The 23,391-nt window shown below is 36.8% G+C and overlaps 1 protein-coding gene across 3 annotated transcripts in view; it reads left to right on the forward strand.

Moving 5' to 3' along the window:
* Window positions 1-1,083: 1,083 nt before the first annotated feature.
* The window catches only part of LOC146468368 (mannan-binding lectin serine protease 2-like), a 65,478-nt gene continuing 43,170 nt past the window's right edge, over window positions 1,084-23,391 (forward strand). For 2 of the 3 annotated variants that reach the window (XR_014867517.1, XM_085124660.1), the window contains exons 1-4: window positions 5,202-5,989; window positions 6,216-6,369; window positions 8,665-8,837; window positions 10,935-11,168. Coding sequence is in view for 2 of the 3 variants with exons in the window: in XM_085124660.1 (XP_084980786.1) it covers window positions 5,902-5,989; window positions 6,216-6,369; window positions 8,665-8,837; window positions 10,935-11,168 (649 nt within the window). In the remaining variant the exon portion in view is untranslated. Of the gene's footprint in view, window positions 1,161-5,201; window positions 5,990-6,215; window positions 6,370-8,664; window positions 8,838-10,934; window positions 11,169-23,391 lie in introns of those variants that run through there. The other variant, XM_085124658.1, reaches the window with a different exon arrangement.

Consider the following 23,391-nt stretch of genomic DNA (forward strand, 5'->3'; position numbering starts at 1 on the left):
AGGACAAAATGATGTTAACCTTTTAAGCCCTAACAGTAATCAGCATCAGCAATTTCTCCTTGTAATATCAATGCTTTTTGTACCCCTAAGGTTATGAGATTTAAGGATATGACCACCCAAGGTGAATTTTCTTGATATTTTAATAACTTCTCCCCAGACTTTTATAAGAAATGTATGGGAAAAAGAAAGGAGAATTTGTTCTTTGATATTTGGGGTTAAAGGGTTAAACATTGACAAATATTAATAATATAATCACCCAAAGGCTATCTGTATTTTTTTATCATAAAAGTATTAAAAGGTAATATAATATTTATTTAATTACCAGCGTGAATTTAAGAAAATTTTCTGAAAACCCATCGGAGAAGTATATGTTAGCAACATGGAAAAAAATGTTACACCATAATGGCCACATGTTAAATTAATTCTCAGAAATGCCATCACACAGTCAGTTGCAACTGAATCAAAATTAAATGCTATCATTGCATCACAAAAAAGAATCATTCTTCGGAAAAAGTCAAAATTATCTTTTCATTGGAATTAAAAAAAGTGAACTTATAGGAAGCAAAAATAATAGATTATTTAGGTATAAATTAAACAGTAAGCAAAGACACAAGACTGCATCACATTTCAATAATAACATTCGAATAATTATATTTTTGTTTTTAATCCCTCAAATGAAAAGAGTTAATTGTCACATATATATACGTGTACACAGTAGAAATTTAAAAGTCTCTACTTATTTTTTAGGGTAGGGCAAATGTATCTCAGAGGAATATTTTCTTCATTCATCAATATGGAACGACTTTTTCATTTGAATGCAAAACCAAGCAAATGTCCGCTTATTGAAGTTAAGTTATGCGAAAAGTTAACAGCTGCTTCTCTTGAGGGGAATAAAAAAGAAAGTAGTTCAATTTTTTGGTCATTTTTTTCTATAACCAACATAATTACTAGTTTTTAAGCAAACCCTCTGTTGAATTAAGAATTTGTAGCAAAAAATCTACCGCGGAAGTCAAGTGAACATTTTATGCAATTTGTTATCACAAACCACAGCTGGACAGGGCTGCACTTTCTAGGTGCGTTCCGTGTTGCCCACGCTTGTGATCCTGAGGAACAACTTCTTGCAGAGAGAATCGATTGTCATCAGTCATTCAGTCATTCAGGTAAGTGAAATTATAGTTGTTGTTCCCTTTGTGTATTAACTGTCCAATTAAACCGTTCAATTAATATTTAGCTAACACATCCAGCTACTGACGCAAATAGAAGTGAAACATTGGCGCGAAGAAATAAACACAACAATGCGCTCTTTGATTATTTCTCAATAAACACAAATGAATATCGTATGAGCAGATCTTTTAAGATTAAAATATTTTAATCTTTTAAGATTAAAAGGTTAAAACCTTCGTCAACAAAACGTACCCTTTGGATTGAGCCATAAGTGAGAGTGAACCGCTTTCTAGTAGTTTTGGCGCAAAAATACACCGTATAAAATAGCCCAGATGACTATTTTGCATAGCATAATTGTTAGTAAAAGCTACCCAAACGTTATGAGCTTTTAGTATAATTACTCAGGTGATTATAGAGATTCTGTTGATCTGATTGGTCGAGGATTGAGTCATATCCTGCTATAATCACCTCGCGCGAGGTGATTATAGCGGGAGCACTAACTTTCAAAATGGCCGCTTAGCTATTTGTTGACATTTCTGAAAAAGAAGTAAATAGGATGAAAGAAAATGCAATTCCGAAAGGCACTAAAGATGCAGCTAAGTCAGAGGTGATACTTTTCGAAGGAAAGAGATGAAAAGTTTGCTGATTGTAATAAAAAAAACCCTTGTAAATTGCTTGTTGTCGATCTCGATGACTTAAAATGAAGACAACAAATTAAGTTAAATTCGAGCAAGATTTTCTTTATTAACAGAATGATTTCACAAACAAAACGAGTTTAAGACAGAATTTGAAAGCATGGAAGTAACAAGATGAATAAATGTCTCTGTAAGCTTTACGTTTCAGTGGCGAGAAAAGAAAACAGTTTTTATAATCTGAAAACTAGTTTGTTGTCGGTTCGAGCGGCTCTCGACTACCATCTAAAGTCACCGCCTCACAACAAAATATTTTCATCTGTGACAACCGTGTACTTGTTTAGTGAAGCCAATAAATGACTTAATTCCTACCTGAAGCAGCTTATCTCCGAGGGCAATTTATAAACGTCCGTTAACCGGCGAAGCCATCATGTCAACAAGAAATTGTGCAATAAAATGCTATCGCTAACACTTGTGATCCCGGCTCGAGTTTTACACCAAACAGCCTGGTTCATCTTCATCTATTTTGGTAAACGGGTCGGAGAAACCCAACATTCATTCACAGAAGTCAGTGCTTCGTCTCAATGAAGCGGCAGTTAAAGAATATTGACATTCTGCTTGAGGCCGTGTGCAGTTTATCGATTGCGCATGTGATTTCGATTGAGCATGTGATCGGCAGACTGCGCGTCTCTGTTCAATGACGCGTGACGATTTGAAACAAACAAACAAAATCGAGATTTTTCGGACGGTACTTGTTTTTCTCTGATAATCACCTGAGTAATTATACTAAAACAATTATTCGCCTCAGGCTCAGTAAATATTGGTGAATATTCCCCTCGACTTCGTCTCGGGGAATATTCACCAATATTTACTGAGCCTGAGGCGAATAATTGTTAAATATCACAGGAAAAATAGTATTACGAGTACTGATAATAACGGATGCACTTCACCAGAAAATAATTACAATTTGCTTTTTACAAACAAGTTTTTTTCTTTTGAAAAAAAAAAATTAGCATCGCAAGATGCGAAAAGGCTGATTATACTGATTTTCTCAATTTCTCAAATGTTTTCTTGCAATAAAAAAAAAAATTAAACTTAGTTTTGTTTAGTTATTCTTTTTACGAAGTAGAAAACCTCTTGTAAATGATCATTCCATTTCTTACTGGTTAACTGTTTTTAGCTGTAGCCATCATTTTTATTTATTTATTTATTTATACAGGAAATCTGGTTTAAATTAGCTAGTTTAAACAGAGTCCTGGTTAAAAAGGAAATAAACAAATAACAGAAAATCAATACAAAATAGCACACTTATAAAATCATCATATGAAAAGCCAGATCAATGTTTTTGAGTTCATATTAACTAACTCATAAATTTCTCTAAGCCTCTGTAAGTGTTGTTATAGTGGAATTGCATATCCGGAGTAAAATCTGATCAAAATATCCGAGCTACCAGATGCCGTTTTCTTTATTTACTTCAGCATGCAATGACTTGAGAGAGGGCTTCGTTCAATTCTTTTTTGATACTTTGGGTCATCTGATATTTTGGAAAAAAATTTTCATGAATGTTTCATGAATGTTTATTGCCAAGGATCATTAACATCAACTTTCTTGTGGTGTTTCTACTGCTATGCGAAGCACACAGTACACAGTTAAACTCGTAATTATGGACTTCGTCAATGGATCGTCAGAGCGTTTTAGTAAAGGCTGGTTAAAGCGACATTTTAAGGATTGAGTTCGGTAGGGCGAATGCTAGCTTTCCGTTGTCTTGCGTCAGTTTCGGTGATTTATGCAACCTGATTGGCTGTACGAGTGGTCCAGCTTTTAGTCATCTGGAATGACTCTACCAGAAGTCTCTTCCAAAGCGAATAATTATCTCATTGAACACGCAATATAAATTCTATTTGGACCAAGAAAAATTAAAACTTAAAATTACAGGGGAAATTTTTTTTTCAAAAAGTATAAATTTATTGTACATTTGAAAGAAATTATACATAAGCCAATATAAATATGGTAATGACAAGATTCATGTCACTCGAACAATCAATCATACCATTATTCGTTCAGATAACTCTTTAACCAAAACTCACCTGTTCGTTTGCATGTTCTTTAAGACACTGTACCTTTTAAAAAATGACACTAAAATGTCAGAAAAGGTATACATAAAAGTGCTATGGAAAAGATTCAAAATTTGGTTGTTAAAAATGTGAAATATAAATTATCCTACACATCTTACAGCAAGCACATGGCTAATGAATTGACAAAAGCAGCTTTAAATCTATTGAAAGATATAAGCAGGTCAACATTGCGTCATCAAACTTTGTCATTGCTAGAAATAAAACTTGCATAACACACAATAGCTGTCAGTTAAACTGTTATCCTCCCAGGGTTATAAATATTACAGCCTGGTTCACACGTAAACGCAAGCAAAAGCATAAGCACAAGCATAAGCACAAGAAGCCTACGTGTAAACCGGTGCGACGCAAGCATAAGCGCCTTGTGCTTGCGCTTGTGCTTATGCTTGCGTCGTCCTGGTTTACACGTACGACGCAACGACGCAAGCATAAGCACAAGCACAAGAGAATGGAACGATTTCCATTCTCTTGTGCTTGTGCTTATGCTTGCGTGGTTGCGTCGTACGTGTAAACCGGGGCGACGCAAGCATAAGCATAAGCACAAGGAAAGGAAACTGAAAAACAGTGACAAGTTGTCAGCGTACAATCTAGTTACTCATGCGTTGCCATTTTTCGCCATGTTGGAATCAAATCTCGCGCCAAAAGGCAGCCCGGCTGCCCAATTGCGCCAAATTTGTTTGCTTCTCCGCTTGCGTATGTCGCGTTATGCTTATGCTTATCGCACGTGTAAACATCCTCGTGCTTGTGCTTGTGCTTATTCTTATGCTTGCGTCGTAGGTGTAAACCAGGCTTAAGAAAACAACTAGCTTTTTTTCAGTTTGGCGCGTGAGACTTAATTTTATGTATTTTATAATTAATTTCTTACTAGTGAATGAATGCGCTTTACGTGGTAATTATCTATCAATTCTTGTGATAATTACCGGATATTGTTTAACCTTGTTTTTGTTTTTGGTTGCCGCGTAAGCAAAAGTTTAATGTTAGTAATGGTTGAGATGTTGCTTTTTGCAGACAGGAGATTATTTGTATTATGTTTTTATGGCTAACACCCTGACAATAGTTGGCGTCTTGGGATGTACTATAGTGAGAAATTATTCAAGTCTGCACACTTAATGATTTCTGATTCTCATTTGTACCCTATCCAGCCTTTGGGTATGGGATGGGGGGGGGGGGGGGGGGAGTGCCTACCTTGGAGGCAATATGATATAATATTTGATTGATTTCCTGTCACGATGAGAACGATTTGTTTATCTTATTTTATTTTTTTTATCTTTTATGAGGAATTTTAACTTTATTCTCTGAAATTATTCGTCTTTATACCATTTTGAGCCCAGTTTATTATGATGTGACTTATGTCATGCTCTCTGCCAAGAGAACTGAAGGATGTAACATTAACATTTCGTACAAAATTTTCCTCTATTTTGTAAGGTTCACTGCGACTTTCCAGGAAATAATTATTTGTCACATTAATGACGTAACGTCTAATCTTTTGTCGTTATCTTTCCAAACACGAGCACGTTACCTTGAAGAGCAGATGATGGCCCTCTACTTATAACCATAATCTCACACTAGGTCGTCTCAGGTTTTGTTGTTTTTCTATTCCGCAGCATGAGATCTATTTCATGATTCATTTTAACTTTAAAATTACCAAGGTTACCAACGAAACTTTGGTATCTACAGTTGTGAAAAGGAAATTATAACGCGCAATGCGAGGACAAACTTAAAGCAAGATGTCGTACCTCAGCCGAGTATCATCCGTTGTTTTCCTGCCATACGATATAAACAGTCAATAAATATAAATTACTTCAGATCTTCACTTAATATTAGTGAGGTAAATTAACAGATTTGTCTTTGGCAAGATAAAACAGTAGTAATCTAGGGCAGTATTTTTAATAACTCGCTTTATTAGAGCAATTGATTCTGTTTACCCGTAGGAGTCATTACTCCAGTAAAGAGCAGTAATTTAAGCAATCACGATGGTGTATAAACACTTCTCCAGCATGGCAATGCTTACTTTGCTATTTGTGCTGTTTTGGAACGAGAACAGCGTTCTTGCAAGCCAAGGTAAGTTCACTTCATGTTTCTTTTCTTTGCTCCAGTTTAATTATACACGGACAGCCGTGGTATTACAGGCCTTATTGCCATGTGATATGTAAAATGTACTTAACTGTCACTTCTGGTAGGCTGTAAAGTATGTCTTAATGTCATAATTTTCTGTTCAGTAATTGCATCTGCTTGTTTCTGCACACCTGGGTACTTGACGTTGATTAAATACTTTTGTCTTTAACAGAATGTGGTTCAGTGGTAAACAACTCGCTTTCAAGTCCTGGATATCCAAACAACTACCCAAATAATATGAATTGTAGCTATTCGGTTCCACTTCCAGACGGCATGACGCTGGTTACTTTTGACTTCTTTGACTTGGAGTGGTATGAAAAATGTGGGTAAGTAAATTTAGCTGTATTATCATAATATTAGTGGTAAGTGAAATGGTTCAAGTTTAACCCTATCGAGACTGGCTGTTTTTGTTGTTGTTGTTGTTGTTTTTTTGTCCTTTAGAGGCGAAGAGGGGGATTCCCCCACCCCTCTATGACGTCGAAACTATAAAAGCTATGACAATTAAACTTGGACAATTGATATTACATTGAAAGACGTTTCGTTTGACGTTCACAATCAGAAGTGAAGACGTCGTTTAACGTGGTAATGGCGGCATGATTTTCAAATGGCGGGCATCTTGAACCCGCCATCTTGGATTTCTGGATTTCCTCAAAACTTCAGAAAAGCACTGAAATTAAGCAAAAAGTAATCAACACGATCAAAGGAGCACTAATATAAGCTAAAAAACACACAATTTACAATAAGAAAAGTAACTTTCTTCATTTTGAAATGAGATTTTCCTTTTTCTGAAAAAAAAAAAAAAAACAAAAAACAAAAAACAAAAAAACAAAAAACGGCCGGTCAATTTATGATAACATAAAAGTCGATGAACACTAAACGACCGCACAAAATATTCCCAAATAAATTTTTGAAAAGGTGCTGAGGTTTCATGGCGTTTGCGCAAATGTTAAAAAAGTTAAGAAAAATAGTCAGGTTCAAAATCGCCGCAGGCAGAATCCAAGTTCTTTCTTCGGACGCACCGTTTGCTATTTTTATCAATGTTTTGTCTTGTGGTGGCATAAAGCTTTACAGCGCTGGTGAATCAGTTAATTTATAACCAACATTTGTTTTAATGAATTAAGGCATGTCTTTCTATTGATTACATATTTATAACGATCAGTATCCTCGTCTTGTGCGCTTGTTGTTTTTCTTACTGGTGAGGCCGGCGACATACCTGGAGATTTTATACGCCGAACGCGGCGAATTTGATCGAAAGCGAAACGATTGGTGCGAACACACTTTGCTTTTTTTTTTTTCGCCGATCGCAGCGACATGGCAGTTTTAATAATTCATGTCATAAAATCGCCCAACCTGATGGGTTGACTTTACTGGCGACTCGCAGTAATGATCGTAGAAAATCGCGCGGGAACGGGCACATTTAATTGGCGAATGCCGGCGAACTTAATCGCGGGTATCTGACATGCCAGATATCGGTGATTTTTTCGCCGAACGCAGCGATAGGCGAAAATCACGATCGCTGCACCGGGCACACCTGGCGAGTTTCGCGGTTATCGGCGTATAAAACCGCCAATTAAAGTGTGTCGCCGGCTTAAGCGGTTTTTCTCCAGGGCTGAGTGTTTCACGAAGTGCCTTAAACAGCTCAATGGTTTTAAATTTTTTTGTCCTGTAATCGCAATGAATCCTCGTAGATTGATACTTTATTAATCCTTAATGTAATGTATAAATCGTTGAAAGAAGATTAGATGCAAAAGGTCTTGAACATATTTTTTCTCAAACAATTAAGTACTGAAAAAACAAAACAAGAACTATGTTAAAAAGACACTTTAAATAAATTATGTGTCGTTTCTGGGAAAAAAAAAACAGGGAGGATTTATTGCTCGACGTTTTGGGGTCATCGTGACTCTAATATCAAGAGACTGGTTGAAAAACATGCAAATAAGAAAAGGTACAAGATAAACATAAAAAAAGAATAAAAGGCCTAAACAAACACCTTGGCGCGGATGGAATCCGTTTGTACGTTCAGTGTTGGTTTACGCATGCGAATGTATGAGCATTTCTTTAACGAGGCAATCAAATTTGCCGCTATATTTCGCGATGACGTGAAAATTGCTCGATGAAGCGTTCAGGCATTTCACTATTGTGTTGGAGGTGTCCTGATTTTCTGTTTAAGACAGCATTGAAAAAAAAAAAAAAACAAAAAACAAAAAACAAAAAAAAAAAAAAAAACCAAGAGACCAGCTGTTAGACATTTTTTTTCTCTTTAAGCAACGTCTCTCATATTGCAGTTATCCGAGCAGAAGAAGCCTGATTCAGGATTGCTTGATGGTGGGTTGTAAAACGGAAAAGATAGCAAGCAAGGAATAACGCACTTGAGTGAAAAAAAAAAAAAATAATAATAACACTGTGGGCAGTTGAAAAGGGTACCAGCAAATCCTTTTTATTAAACGTGTGAAAGTGTCTTCGAAGACGAAAAAGATAGAAAAATAAATGTTTCACTAGACTCTCATATCGAAAGATGGGACTGGCTCTAGACGAATTAAGTGATCTATCGGCCACAGTAAAATAATTTTTCCATTTCCGCCACATTACTCTTCATAATTAGAAAAATTATTTCCTTGCAGTTATGACTATTTGAAGATTACTAATGACAAGAAAGAATCTCTTGGCGTGTACTGTGGTGAGATGACTGGAAAGTCTGTTTCTGTATCTGGAGACCAAGCAATAATAACATTCTTCTCAGATGGTGCTGTTGTAAGAACAGGATTCCGGTTATCCTTCACCACTAGTTCACCAGGTAAGAACATATTAGCCGAAGAAATCGCGCAGGCATTAAAATTATAGCAAATAATAATAATAATAATAATAATAATAATAATAATAATAATAATAATAATAATAATGACGTTGAACAATGTAACATCATCATTGACGTGCTTGGGGGATGGTCAAGGGATGTAGACCTGACAATGAGCAAGCTCTTTGGCAGCAGGGGTTATGACATATTGAGAAGGATGCAGAAGGCTACCATTTCGAGTTCTCTCAACATAGTTAGAACATTCAAAGCTACCGTCAATTGACTTTCCTTTAAGGAATAGCGTAGAAGCTCCATATCGTTTTTGTGTTGGAGAACTTTTATATTTTATGAGATTTTCATATTTTATCGCTATTTTTTTTTTTTTTTTTAATTTTTAACACAGCAGTTTTCTTTTTATAGTTCCTTAACATCGCATAGGTTACGCTGCGCGCCCTATGTGGTTCTATTTTAGCATACATACGTTTTTTAACTGCACATAATAATAATAATAAGTAATAGCGATAGGTCTGAGTGGAGTACAATTTAGGGAGTAATTACATCCATTTTGAAATCACTGGTGATCCTTGGAATCTGATTGGTCCAAAATGGTGCGATTTATTTCCAAATTGCACCATTTTGGACTCTAAATCGCATCATTTTTGAATTCAATGTACAGTACTCGTATAAATGGAATTAAACTGGCAATATTGAACTTGAAGTTTGCACTGTTTTCGCTTTGTTTTTAGAGCTTAAATTTCCTAGAATTTTCTAAAATTTTTGCGCAATTTTTTTGGGGGGATTTTTTAAATATAACATATTCTGGGTGGGGGAGGCTGAAATCTTTTATATAGACACTTTTTTGGGCAATATTGGGGGATTTCAAAATGGATGCAATTAAGTGGTAATTGAACTTCGTGTCGTGCAATTTTGGTCTGAAATCATACTTGTGATTTCAAATCAAACTCGCGCTGCGCGCTCGTTTGATTTTGAAATCACGCGTATGATTTCAGACCAAATTGCACTCCACTCAGTTCAATTACCAATATTAATCGGGCGAGTAATTTCAAATCGGCCGAGCGCGTAGCGCGAGGCCGATTTGAAATTACGAGCCTGATTACCCCTGAATTGTGCGACACGAATTCCTATTACCAATTAATTGTGCCAATACCAAAATGCGAGAATCTCAGTTTTAGGATATTTATTAACGTAAGAAATAGATTCCAAAGCAAAAAAAATGACTGGTTTCAACTTTGGATGTGGAGGCCCGACATCATAAAGATAATTTTTCAAAAAAGTATAGTTTTAATTAAAATACATGTCCGTCAATATTTGAACAAAATTTTTTCTTTTCCAGTTGAAGCTGGACAGCTTACCTGGCCACAATTTTTTCATTGATGTTAATTGGTTATCAAAAATTGTGCCATGTAGTGAAATTTTATTGACTAATGGCATTTGCTACTTGACTTTCATTGGTTCTTTAATTGTCCGAATTGACCTGTCCGATTACAAGCTTCTAGTAATCGGACAGGTCAAATCGGACAGTTTTTGAGTAACATAGCAAATTAAGCTATAACTATGGGCTGTTAAGAGCCAAGGCATATTCAAGCATTTTTTTATTGACACAATAATAATAATAATAATAATAATAATAATAATAATAATAATAATAATAATAATAATAATAATAATAATAATAATAATTACTCACTTGCTTAAACTTGTTTCAAAGCTCATTTTGTTATTTCTAACTTTATAATAGCACAAATTTGCATGGAAAATTCCGTCAGACAAGCAACTGTGATAACTGCTTCATCACTTGCAGAGAAAGCAAAATATATGCGGCTAAAATATTATCCAGTTTTATGAATTTTGCGAAAGCCAGGTTTGTATCGGTTCCAGGTCTAAGGAAATCTTCAATGGCTGTGGTTTGCATCCCTACATTTCGTGCTACACCTAGCTTCTTTTTTTTTTCTTCTATTAAAATTAAGGTTTAAATTTTTGTACAAATACCACTTTCTAAATTCAGTCGTGTCATGTTATTGCCAATGTCATGTTATCATTGACGGACGGTTTTCAATTTTACCATCCTCATTTTAGTTGCACCAAAGGTTGTGTCACCAGCTCCTGTTGTGCGAGCGGTGTTAAACGCCACACGTACGTTGTGCACAGCCAACGGAACCCTTCCTATATATATGGAGGTGATAAGGAACTCAACAACTCTTGTCAATGCAACAAACACTGCACGCATCCGAGTAAAGGAGGAGGGAAACTACACATGCCGGGGGACAAGCAAATATGGCACTGACGAGAGAAAGTTCATAGTTGTGGAAAGTGAGTCACAAAGATTATTTCTTTTAAAAATGAGCTTAGAAACTCGCACTTTTGATGTTTTTTTTTTCCAGTTTTTCATATATTACAAAATGCTTATTCATCTTGAAGAACCATATTTTCTATTCTGATACTAGAACTCTTTAAGTTTGATAGTATTAAAGCGAAGAAAACTTAACATACACTACTGATAGCTAGCTCAAAATGCTTCTATGAGATACTGACGTCACATTAAGTAGGATATGCGTCCAAACATCTATGTAGCGACCATTTTTGATCGACCAGCACCCCTTTTTATTATGTTTGGTGTTTTTAAAAAGGTTTGTTTTTTTACGTATTTTTCTCAAAAGTTTAAAGGTAATCATAAGTGAATAATCAGCAAACATCTCTATTGGCAAGGCCGAATTTGTCAAGAGTCAGACCCCCCTATAATTATCCCTTGACGCCAATTTCTTTTTTTTTTTTTTTTTTTTTTTTTCTTTTTTTGTTCGACAAAAAAATAAAGACTATCGTTCAAGAGTCATCAAATTTGGTGGCTGTTTTAGGCCACGTTCACAGCGTACCAGACGATTTTTCGACCGGTTGAAAATTCGCGAGATTAGGTGTTCCGTTGCCACTGAACCACGCTAACCGTATGAAATTTAAACGCCTAGTCGTTCAAATATTCGACCTCCGAATTTGAGAACGAATTTTAAGCCGATACGGTCCAAAATTTGACCTTGATCGTCTAAATTTTGGTACGGCAAAGGCATGGTTGCATTGATGCGTGGTAACTTAACTGGAAAGATAGAGGAAGAAACTCTAGATTGTGAACATGGAAAGTGTCGTTTTATTAGTTGCTTTGCTTCAAAATATCACGGTCGTAATGCAAAATGTCGTCTTGCAAATGGCTATGACCTACGAAATTTTCCAAACACGAAGGTGGCGCTGTGTTGAAAAAAGATTAAAAAGAGTCGTACATCTATCGATAAAAGAAGAAACAAAGAAAAACACTCGGTGACAACAGAATATTTCCGATGTTTTTAAATTTTGGCTTGGCTACAAGGCTTTGGGGAATAAAACAAAAGAAATTGATTATTCGTGTTTGAACCTTTATGCAATCTCTGTTGTTTAATTCACCCAACTCTCGTAGCCAAGGAAGAAATTTAATATATCAGAAATGGTCTTTTTTAGTTTAGTCATTTTTATTTATTTATTTATTTATTTTTTTTTACTTATTTATTTATTACATTGTAAAGCGTCATGGGGCTTCTGCTGGTCACAGGCCTATGATTGAACGAAATTTGATAGTAAAACACCTCGTCAACTCTACTATCAAAAATTTTGTTCACTCAAAGGTCTGTAACCAACAGCCGCCTTTGTCACCAGCTAAAGAGGCAGGTGACACGGTTCGTGTAGTGTTGCCATTTAAAGACCAAATCTCAGCAGATACTGTGAGGAAACAACTAAAGGAACTAAGCCTAAAAGTGCATACCACAATCCAGCCCGTGTTTGTAAGCCAAAAAATTGGACAAGAAGTAAAAGTTAAGGAAAGAAAGCCACTAATTGAAAATCAACAGTGTGTAGTTTATAGTTTTCAATGTGACCTGTGTGATGGAGGTTATATGTAGATGGACATAAACATCAGTCCTCCACCATTGCCAAACACTACAGGAACGTGCACGGGACGGTCCCTTAGGACCTGCTGAGCAGTTTCGAGGTACTCAAGAAATATCGGAACAAATTTGACTGTTAGTGCACAAAATGCTTTTTTTTTTTATAAGAAACGTAAAGCCCAATCTTAACGTGCAATCAGACTATATTCGTGCGAAAGTATTTGTGTAATTTTCGCACCCCGTAATGTTAAATCTCTCGCCAAGATCGCTTTCAATGATGTAATTTGCATGATCTGTTATATAGTTCCCTTGACAATAGAGTCATGATCACTCCGAAACGTCGGCTTTTATCGTTCGTTACTGCTGTTATATGCTTGAGCAAATCTCTTTTATTATTATTATTATTATTATTATTATTATTATTGAGAATGATAATTATTCAAGAAAGTAACGCAGGCATACTCGGAAAAAAAGAAATCCGAGTGCTCCTATCAGGAGTCGAACCTAAGACCTTCCGATTACTAGTTCGGATGCTCTACCACTGAGCTACAGGAGACTCGTGGGAGCTAAGGCCATTAAACTAGGTTCATGGGACAAACATGCATACTGCTAGGATTTGAATGTCGAACGTGTGGTATATGAGAGAAATGTGATGGTATATATCCAGCCTGGTGAATGAATGAGAACGATGATTATTCAAGAAAGTGACGGAGGCATACTCGGAAAAAAAATCCGAGTGTTCCTATCAGGAGTCAAACCTAAGACCTTCCGATTACTAGTTCGGATGCTCTACCACTGAGCTACAGGAGACTCGTGGGAGCTAAGGCCATTAAACTAGGTTCATGGGACAAACATCCTGCATACTGCTAAGATTTGAATGTCAAGCGTGTGGTATATGAGAGAAATGTGATAGTATATTTCCAGCCTGGTGAATGAATGAGAATGATGATTATTCAAGAAAGTGACGCAGGCAAACTCGGAAAAAAAAGAAATCCGAGTGCTCCTATCAGGAGTCGAACCTAAGACCTTCCGATTACTAGTTCGGATGCTCTACCACTGAGCTACAGGAGACTCGTGGGAGCTAAGGCCATTAAACTAGGTTCATGGGACAAACATCCTGCATACTGCTAGGATTTGAATGTCGAACGTGTGGTATATGAGAGAAATGTGATAGTATATTTCCAGCCTGGTGAATGAATGAGAAGGATGATTATTCAAGAAAGTGAGGCAGGCAAACTCAGAAAAAAAAGAAATCCGAGTGCTCCTATCAGGAGTCGAACCTTAGACCTTCCGATTACTAGTTCGGATGCTCTACCACTGAGCTACAGGAGACTCGTGGGAGCTAAGGCCATTAAACTAGGTTCATGGGACAAACATCCTGCATACTGCTAGGATTTGAATGTCGAACGTGTGGTATATGAGAGTCCCATAAACCTAGTTTAATGGCTTTAGCTGCCACGAGTCTCCTGTAGCTCAGAGGTAGAGCATCCGAACTAGTAATCGGAAGGTCTTAGGTTCGACTCCTGATAGGAGCACTCGGATTCCTTTTTTTCCGAGTATGCCTGCGTCACTTTCTTGAATAATCATCATTCTCATTCGTTCACCATGCTGGAAATATACCATCACATTTCTCTCATTATTATTATCATTATTATTATTATTATTATTATTATTATTATTATTATTATTATTATTATCATTATCATTATCATTATCATTATCATTATTATTATTATTATTATCATTATCATTATCATTATCATTATCATTATCATTATCATTATCATTATCATTATAATGTTCCTGAAAAGTCATGTCCTTACCTTTCTCATGATAATCATAAAATCGCTTGTAAAATGTGCATTTTACATGGGGAACCCCTAATTTTTTCACAAAGCAAATTTCTGGTGCCATTGTTATCTGTGCTAAAAGAACAACAATGTTGCCTTAACTGTCACGGAGAAATGGCGTATTGAAGTTTCCAAAAGGTAAGGAAATGACGAAAATTGGGGAATCTAGGAAGAAAAATTGCTAGAACTTTGCAAATTTGCTTAACAGATGATAAAGTCATTCCCCACAGCTTCATTTGTATTCCCCACGTTATCATCCATGTTTCAGAAAAGCGACCTTTTGACGAGCAAAAAATCTAGTGCAAGTATAATGTCTAGTACAGGTTTCGAAGTCAACCTCAAGACAGAATTGCCGTTTTTGAGTTAAATGTGTCTAGAAGGGCGAAATATAGATGATAATGCCTGGTCTTTTGTGACATAATAGCTATCAATGTATGCTATATTTCGTGAAGTTAACATGTAAATGGCACAAGTATTATAGAAGTAATGAAAGTTTTAAGAACAAATGTTCAATAGGTAAGGAAATGACAGTTTCTAGAATATCGTTTCCTTCTTCAGAATGAACTTCAGATTGGATGATAAACAAGTCCCGTTTGTTTTCAAGAAAGGTTAGGACGAATGAAAGTGGCAGCCAAGAAATAAGCACTTTAGGACGTTTTACAAATTTTTGACAATTTTTTTCTTGTTTTTAAAGGTAAGGAAATGACAATTTTATTCTAAATTCAAGGAACTTTACATTCGTTTTTTTTTTTTTGTGTTGAGCACTCAACTACTCGAACCTACCTATAAATGTAAGACTTGTTCTTGCCTATTAATACTACATTCGTTGACACATAAGACTTAATTGTCATTAGTGCAATCCTCTCGCATTGCAAAGCACTCTAGGTGTTCAATTTTCAACCAAAAATAACTCACAAGTACAAATCCCTCCACCGTGCTAGATTTGAATCATATAATGTCACCATAGTAGGTGCTGAAAGCCAGACATACACAACTTAAGGCCATGCAAAGAAATCTAGCATTTGTCGCAAAGGAATGGCTTCACAGCGAAGGAAAGGTAACTGTGTTTTCTGTAAAAATTGTAAGGAAATGACAATTCCTGTGTTGGTTAATATCTTTGCCCTGTGAAAGAGAACTTTGAGTTGACATCCATAATAAGTATCCACGGAAGGAGACGCAAGCTTTGCCTCAATGTCGTGGCTTCTTTTTCATTTCTGATCTTTTTACAAAAGAAATTGGTCTCAATTTAGGTAAGGAAATGACAGTTTTCAGAATATCATGGTCAGGAAGATTTTACTTTTTTTGAAAAGTCCTGTTTTTTGATATTTACTGGAATGATGTAATCGTAATTACTGTGCTTCTCTGAAAAATAATCCTTCCAAGCAATTGCGGAGCTAGAATTTTGTAAAAAATGTGAAAATTTGGTTACCATGGCAACGTCAAATGTCAAGATAATTTACCGACCATACTGATTTGTTCCAAGGCAAGTTTTCAAAATAGTTCCTAAGTTTGGTAGTGTTTGCTTGCATATTAAAAAAGTTAAAAAGTTATAAAGGTTCAAGGTCAAAGCGGGCAGAATCCCCCCCCCCCCCCGGCCTAGAAAGGGTTAACAGGTGTCTAGAATAGAAACCACAGTAGGATGCCAGTTTTAAAATCTGGGGTGCGTGTGTTTTAACAAAAATGACATTTAACGACAACAATGGTGTACACTTAAAGGTGCAAACTTAAAAAAAGGCCTTATACCTAAAGATGGAGACATGAAATCTTAATGAAACTGACATCTATTCAACGGGTAAGAATACCTTTGCAAAAAAAGATGCTTCTTTATTTTAACAAAGTTCAAACTTCACAGAAATGATCAAACTTCAAAACTGGCTCATTTTTGACCAAAAACCCCTGAACCTACCCCTTGGAAAAAGCCGATTTTTGGACTCAATACAAATATTCTTTTAAAGGCTTCCAATCGAATCAGTGTGCCCGAAAACGTCTCCTGAGACACTTTTTAGGCTTCTCAAGGGACCAGGGACAAAGAAATAGCCCTCAATAGATAAAGTCAGGATGAGAGTTAAACAGAAAAGTATTTTTCAGGGCGTTATTTGCACTTAAAAATGACTCCCAAGGGAGTTTTATGATATACCGAGATCCCTAGGAGCATAAACAAGTGAAAAATGCCGACTTAAAATTTGGTAATATTTGACCCAAAACCCTGGTCCTACCCTTTGGAAAAATGTCGATTTTCGGACGCAAGAAAAATATTCTTTTAAAAGCTTCCAATGGAATCAGTGTGTCCTAAAACGTCCTCTGAGACATGTTTTAGGCCTCCCAAGGGACCAGCGACAAAAAGTAGCCCATTCTTTGTCAGTTTGCTATCTTTTTGCTCGTCTTCGTCTTCGATTGGATTCTTATATTCCTTGACCAACTTGGAAAAGCTCTCCAAGGAACGGAATTAGAGCCTGTTGGTGGTTCCTTTGAGGGTTTTTTTTTTCTTAGTCTTGGACTGACCCACTTGTCCCAAATGTCAAAGAACTTGTCCCACGCTAAGCAATCCAAACCTGTTCCATGTGAGTCCAACTCTTGGAGTATAATATGGACGTGCCTCGTGTTGTTAAGTGCTTTTGCGACAGGTGATTCCCCACCCGCAATATGACGCTGGAACCTATAGAACTGGCCAAGGGATTTCTCTCGAAAACTGTGGTGCATTTCGGCTTGTTGGTAATAGCTAGTCCTCCCATTTAGCATCGCTTTTTCGGCTCGCTGCATCTTCTTCAACGCCCTAAGAATCTGAGCCGAATGTTGACATGTCGTCTACGTCTATTTGATCCTTTTCGAAAAACCTTTTTCTGAGCAGGGTCGTATTCAGGATCGTCTTCGGAACTCTTTGACTTAGATTCCTAACTCTCAGAACAGTCGGTAGATTCTGTTTCCGTAACAACATTGCCGTCTTCGTTGCTCTTTCTCTTTCTTTTTTTTGGTGAGCGCAGTGACATCAGTTACAACTCTCTGCCTTTCTCTTTTTTATCAAATTTATTATTATCAGTTTCAGTAAAACAAAACCCTTCACTGAGAAATGGGATATAGAAACTTGCGTATCCAATCTTGCAAGGTTTTCAACTCCCTGAGTCTTCGGTTCCAACTGCGACAGTGCCAATATGCAATGCCCCCAGTAGCGTGCTTGCATTACGTTTCATTGGCTTATCTTGGCTTTACTAAATTATTTCATTCTTTTGAAGGACAAAGAAAAGTATCCACCTCAGATTGCCCTTTATAACAATTAATTGAATGCGCGGAAAAGCCATTTAACTATCATGTTCGAATTCGTATACCGGAGTAGTTTTAACTTTAATTTGTTGATTTCATTTAGGCACAGCTTTGCAATTATTATTTCGTTGTATTGTGTAAAATATAATCAGGGGCACCCAACGACAATTTTTTATCAGATCCTTTGAAACGCTATTTTAGGCTATCTGGAGTACCTTTAAAGCTCTGTAAGTTCATTTCAGGCCGCGCTATAATATTTTTATCTGTTCGGTCATTCTAGGGGAACTTGATTCTTTTCGAAATTACTAGGGCATTTTTGTTCATTTTCCGAAAACTTTAGGTCTTATTTCCTTTCCGAAAATCTTAGCCGACCTTTTTTCGGTATCCGAAACGACATTTTTATCAATCCAAAAACACTTTTAAGGCCTTAAATTTCCTATATCACGAACGTTCGAGGTGTAAATTCCCTACAGAAAATTGTAGGGGATTAAGGGCCTTTCGAACAGATGATTTACCGAAACAATCCGTTGGGTGCCCCTGATTTATAATCACATCCAACGTATTTTACTATTGGTCTATATTTATTGCCAGGTTCTATAATGATATCAGCTCTTACTTTTGCCAAAAACTGAACGAGAAAACCTATTGTAAATAAAGCTATCTAACTGGATGAAGGCTGACCAATCGTTGATTTGAAACGGGCAATGATTTTATCAAAAAGCACTGAATGAAGATAATGTTAGTCAGAAATTACTACAAACAGGCAAGTCTTTGCTACTAATGTCTTTATTAATGATTCCCCATCAAAAAGAAAAAATGTTCCTGTAAGGAAATGACAATGTAAGGAGAATGCAATTTGTGGTAAGGAAATGAAATTGTCATTTCCTTACTTGTAAGGAAATGACAAAATTGAGGTAAGGAAATGACACCTTTCTGTAAGGAAATGACATTGTCATTTCCTTACTGTAAGGAAATGACAATTTTCTTGTAAGGAAATGACACTGTCATTTCCTTACTGTAAGGAAATGACACATCGCACAGATCGCACAGAAACTGGCGACGGGTCAACGTTTAAACTAGCGCCAGGCCCTCCAAAAGGTCCCATTTAATCCCGGTCATGACTTTTCGAATGAAAATTTAAAAGCACAACCGAAAAACAACAATTTATCTCAATCTTTTCTCGTGATCTGGGCATCTGATAAAAAAGTGCGGAAGCTTAAATTAAATCGATCACGGTATACAACTTGGTAAGGATAAAAGCTCCGAGATACTAACAGCGGATCAAATATCTTTTCGAGGGTAAAAACTACGCCGTGCGGAGCTAAAAATGTATGGAATATAGCAGTACACGAACTCCTCGATCACCTAAATACAAATCAAAGGCACAGAACAAAAAGTGCGGAAGGTCAAAATGAAGATCGACCTGTGTGTTTAATATCAACAGTAAAAGACTAAAATATCCCTACTTCTAACAGCTATCTTTTCTGTCTTGAAATTTCCCTGTTTCCACCATTCGGCATGTGATAAATACTGCGAAACGCCTTCCTCAACAACCGCAGCTTTTCCCTTCGATCGATTGCATCTTGTCCGCCATTTTTCAAATCCAAGGTAAGTTACCATAGTAATATGTTTAGTTACCAGTTTCCCCTCTTTTATGCTATGTAAACAGGCTTGGTTTCTTAGTCGTTTTCCCGCGAAAGTCAAAGGTTTTAGAGAAAAAGTGACACTGTGTTTTGCAAAAAATCCGCGATCTAACGCCCAAACATTGCCAAAACTATTCATTTCTTAAAATTCGTTGAGACAAGATTGTCTTTTTAAAATTATCTTTGGCAAATATAGTGATTTTTGATTTGACTTTGGTGATTGTAAATCCACTATTGGTAAATGTGATTCCAGAAGGGATGTACACAATTTAAATTGCTGGAGAAGCATTCTGGGTTTGGAAGGATCTAAAAGCAGATCCATTATGTTATTTAGAAGCATTAAATTCATCTTTAAAGCCCATTGGCTATAAGATCAGCAAAAATGAAGAAATAGAATAGGCACAAGGCTTGGAGTGGAGACAAGGCATCTTCATTCAAAGGTTGCAAAAAAAGCAAATGCAAAAAAGACAAAATCATATGCACCTCATTTGTAAGAAGAATCGCTGTTGACGAGTCTGAAGTTACTGAACTTCCACATGCAGCAGTATTTCTAGGAAACAGAGATGCTTAAACAGCAAATTTTCGAACTGGAAAAAAGCTTGATGAAAAAGCTGCAGAAGTTTTCAATCTTTTAAATGAAGTGATGAAGCAAAAACACAGGATATGCAAATTATAAGAGGCCACAGATGGACTCAGAAATGGCGGGAAATTAATTTGCATATTGGAGTCCACACACACATATAGGTGGGGAAGGGGTAAGGATATGACATGTGAAAACCACAGCTAAGGGTGTAATCTATAAAAAGAGGGTCACTGATTTAGAGGCATGTAACTGCATTCACTACTGATGGCCAGGAAGGAGGAGGAATCTAGTAGCTTTACTGGGCACAGACATGCCCAATGGGGTTAGGCTGGATCCCAGACAAGGTACCCTCCCTACCCATCCCCACAACCCAAGATAGATAGCTCTAGGGATGGTCACTGCAAGAGACTGTTAAGATAGATGTATATGGTTCTTTTACAACCCACAAAGGTTAGATTAGGGAAGTTGTGTAAGACAGGCATAATTTTTTATCCCTATAGGTGCAGGGGGGCTTATCCCGAAAGACAGAAATAATGGTATCACATTCCACTCAGGAATCAATCCCCGGCCCCACTGCACCGTAGTCTGTTACCCACCCTGGACGTCTGGGAGGTAGGGCATTCTTGGCCTCCCCCACCCCTCCCCACCCCCATCCACTGACCATTCAATTAGTTGGAGTAGCTTTGACCCCAGAGAAAAAAACTGCTGCAGTCCTATGGTATGCAGAGACATGGTCTTGTACCCATCTCCTTGCAAATACAGGAAAGAGAGACCAAGAAGGTTCATAAACTTCAGTTATGTCCAGGTAAGCCACATTTGAAATCTTGTTCACTACTTCAGACAAATGCACATAATTAAATTAGTAAGTTCTCAAGCTCCTGTTAACAGTATATACTGCATAAAAAAAAGAAAGCATGTTACGGTAGAATTTTTTTCAAACAATAGACTTTATTACAGTCAAAAGTTAAGAATGCCTCAAAACTCTTACTGAGCTTGCAATTTCTGTCATAATACAAAATTGACCATAATTGCACCTTCACTGTTTTTCAGGACAAAAAGGTGTTGTAAACCAAAGATCCACCAGAAAATACCCTTACAATAACAAATGCTGTCCAAGGTGTAGACAACCATGGATCTAAATACAGTAAATTAAAGCATGAAGAGCAAGAAAAAGTGAAAAAAAAAGTTAACATTTTGAACAGATTTGGTGTATCAAAATGAAGCTTATCATGAATTTACTAAGCTTCAGGATAATGAAGCCATGATAAGGTCATACATAGTTGAAGAGTGCCAGGCTGACTATCTAACTATCTAGGCATCATTAACATCTGCAAAAAAAATGCACAGTCATTTTTGGGAGCATATTGAGATGTATTTGTGACAAGTTTATACTGCAATATATCACATTTTTGAGAATGAAAAAATAATACACATTATAAACAATATCATTGAACAACTATACATAATGCAATGATGATTAAGGTTATGACTGTCGAGTGCATAATTTTATTGCCGGGTACCAAATTACATGTAAAGCACAAAGTTATTGCTTCAAATTTAAGTAATACTCCATTTCTTTGATTACGTACCAACAATTATTATTGAAAAAAAAAATTAAATTAGCTCCAAAGGCACTTGGTCAAGAAGAAAAGAACATTCCAACCCAAATTGTCCCCCTGTCTTTATTCCTACATGCAGGTAGTATTGAAAAGAAGAATGACACTGTGAGAAGAAATTTTCATCGCAAGATCAATATGTGGGTCCCTATGGATCCCTGCTGACTGTGGAAAAACAACATGAGGATTTGCTCCAAAGCCAAAGGGAGACGTGCTGCTATGCAAAAGCAAATACTCAGCATTGGGAAGAAGGGGGAAAGAGCAATGCTGCAAAAAAATACCCCACAATTTCCACTTAATTACTTAGTGTTAGCTTCCGATAAGATAGCGAAAAGATTCTACAGAATAGGAGACACAAATGCAGACAAGCAAGCAAGCAGCAGTCACAAAGTTCCATGCACTTTCATGGATCCCACTTCATGTCCTGATGCCAACAACAGTGCCAGAGTACTTCAAGTGGATAAACTGCTGTTTTAAAACAACTCTATAAACTCTAGCTAAACCTATGTACTCTATTGTTGTGTAAAACTCTTGATATTTATTCTATAAAATAAAACTTTCTAGGCTCTCCTCTAACACATTTTAGCATAGAAATAGGACCCAGTGAAATAAAAACACCCACACCAGTAAATTTTCTTAATTTTTCATTGAATTGAACAGACCAACACAAATCATAGTCTCCCGTGCAGCCATTCTGCATCTTGTCATGCAACGCTCCTCCCCACAAATGGTTGCTCACATTCGAACCACATTCCTTTCCCATTGTTTTTTGCGGTCTATTGAAAGGGCCAATCATGTATCAGCACAGCAAGAATGATGTAAGTTTTCACATGAAAAAATGACAATGGAACAAAAATGACAAGCGAGAGACCTCAATGAACCGTGATAAACAAACATCCTGCAATCTTCCTGCAGCGAGATACGAGAGCATAAGCGAAATCACGAGTATAGAAATACACCGATCCTGCATCTTCACAGATAACATTTATTTAGCGCTACCTCAAATCTTGTAGTTTATCCAAGCTGATAAACCTAATCAAATGTCCCGGCTAGCACATCAACGCCTAACGGCTCAGAATGATCAATAAAAATACCTTCATTTATTATATTTAAGAAGTCCCCCTCACAAACAAGACAAACACCATTAAGCAGAGTGGTCGCATCACATTTTGACCAAAAGGGAAGAATCTCTTATAAAAAATGAAAATCCCTTTAAGACATGCTTGTAAAAGCAAAACTTAAAAGGCTTTTATCAACACAACGGACGCACAGTGGGAGTCACACAGCTATGTCAACCCCAATGTTTTAACCTGATTCTCATCAAATTAGCTGACGATAAAGGGCGGGCTATAATTGGGCGAGTCATCAAGAGATAATTTGATGCGAGGCAGTTCCAGAAAATGCAACTGTAGCTGCGATTGGTCAAAACCAGGAAAGGAATATGGTTCAAATGCGAGCAGCTGTTTGTGGGGAGGAGCATTGCAGGACGAGACACAGAACGGCTGCGAGGGAGACTACACAAATCATAGTGTTTAGACTACCTGCAGGCTAAACTATGTGTTTCCAGATGGATACGGAAAGCCTTTGTGTCCACCTTCTTCTCCGCCTCCTTAATCTATCAGTACAATATATCTGAGTAGAGCTGGAAAGAACAGAGAAGGATTGGAAACAAAAGCTCCCG

Source organism: Pavona decussata, unplaced genomic scaffold, assembly GCF_977016875.1.
Source record: "Pavona decussata unplaced genomic scaffold, jaPavDecu1.1 SCAFFOLD_131, whole genome shotgun sequence".
Classification (NCBI taxonomy): Eukaryota; Metazoa; Cnidaria; class Anthozoa; order Scleractinia; family Agariciidae; genus Pavona; species Pavona decussata.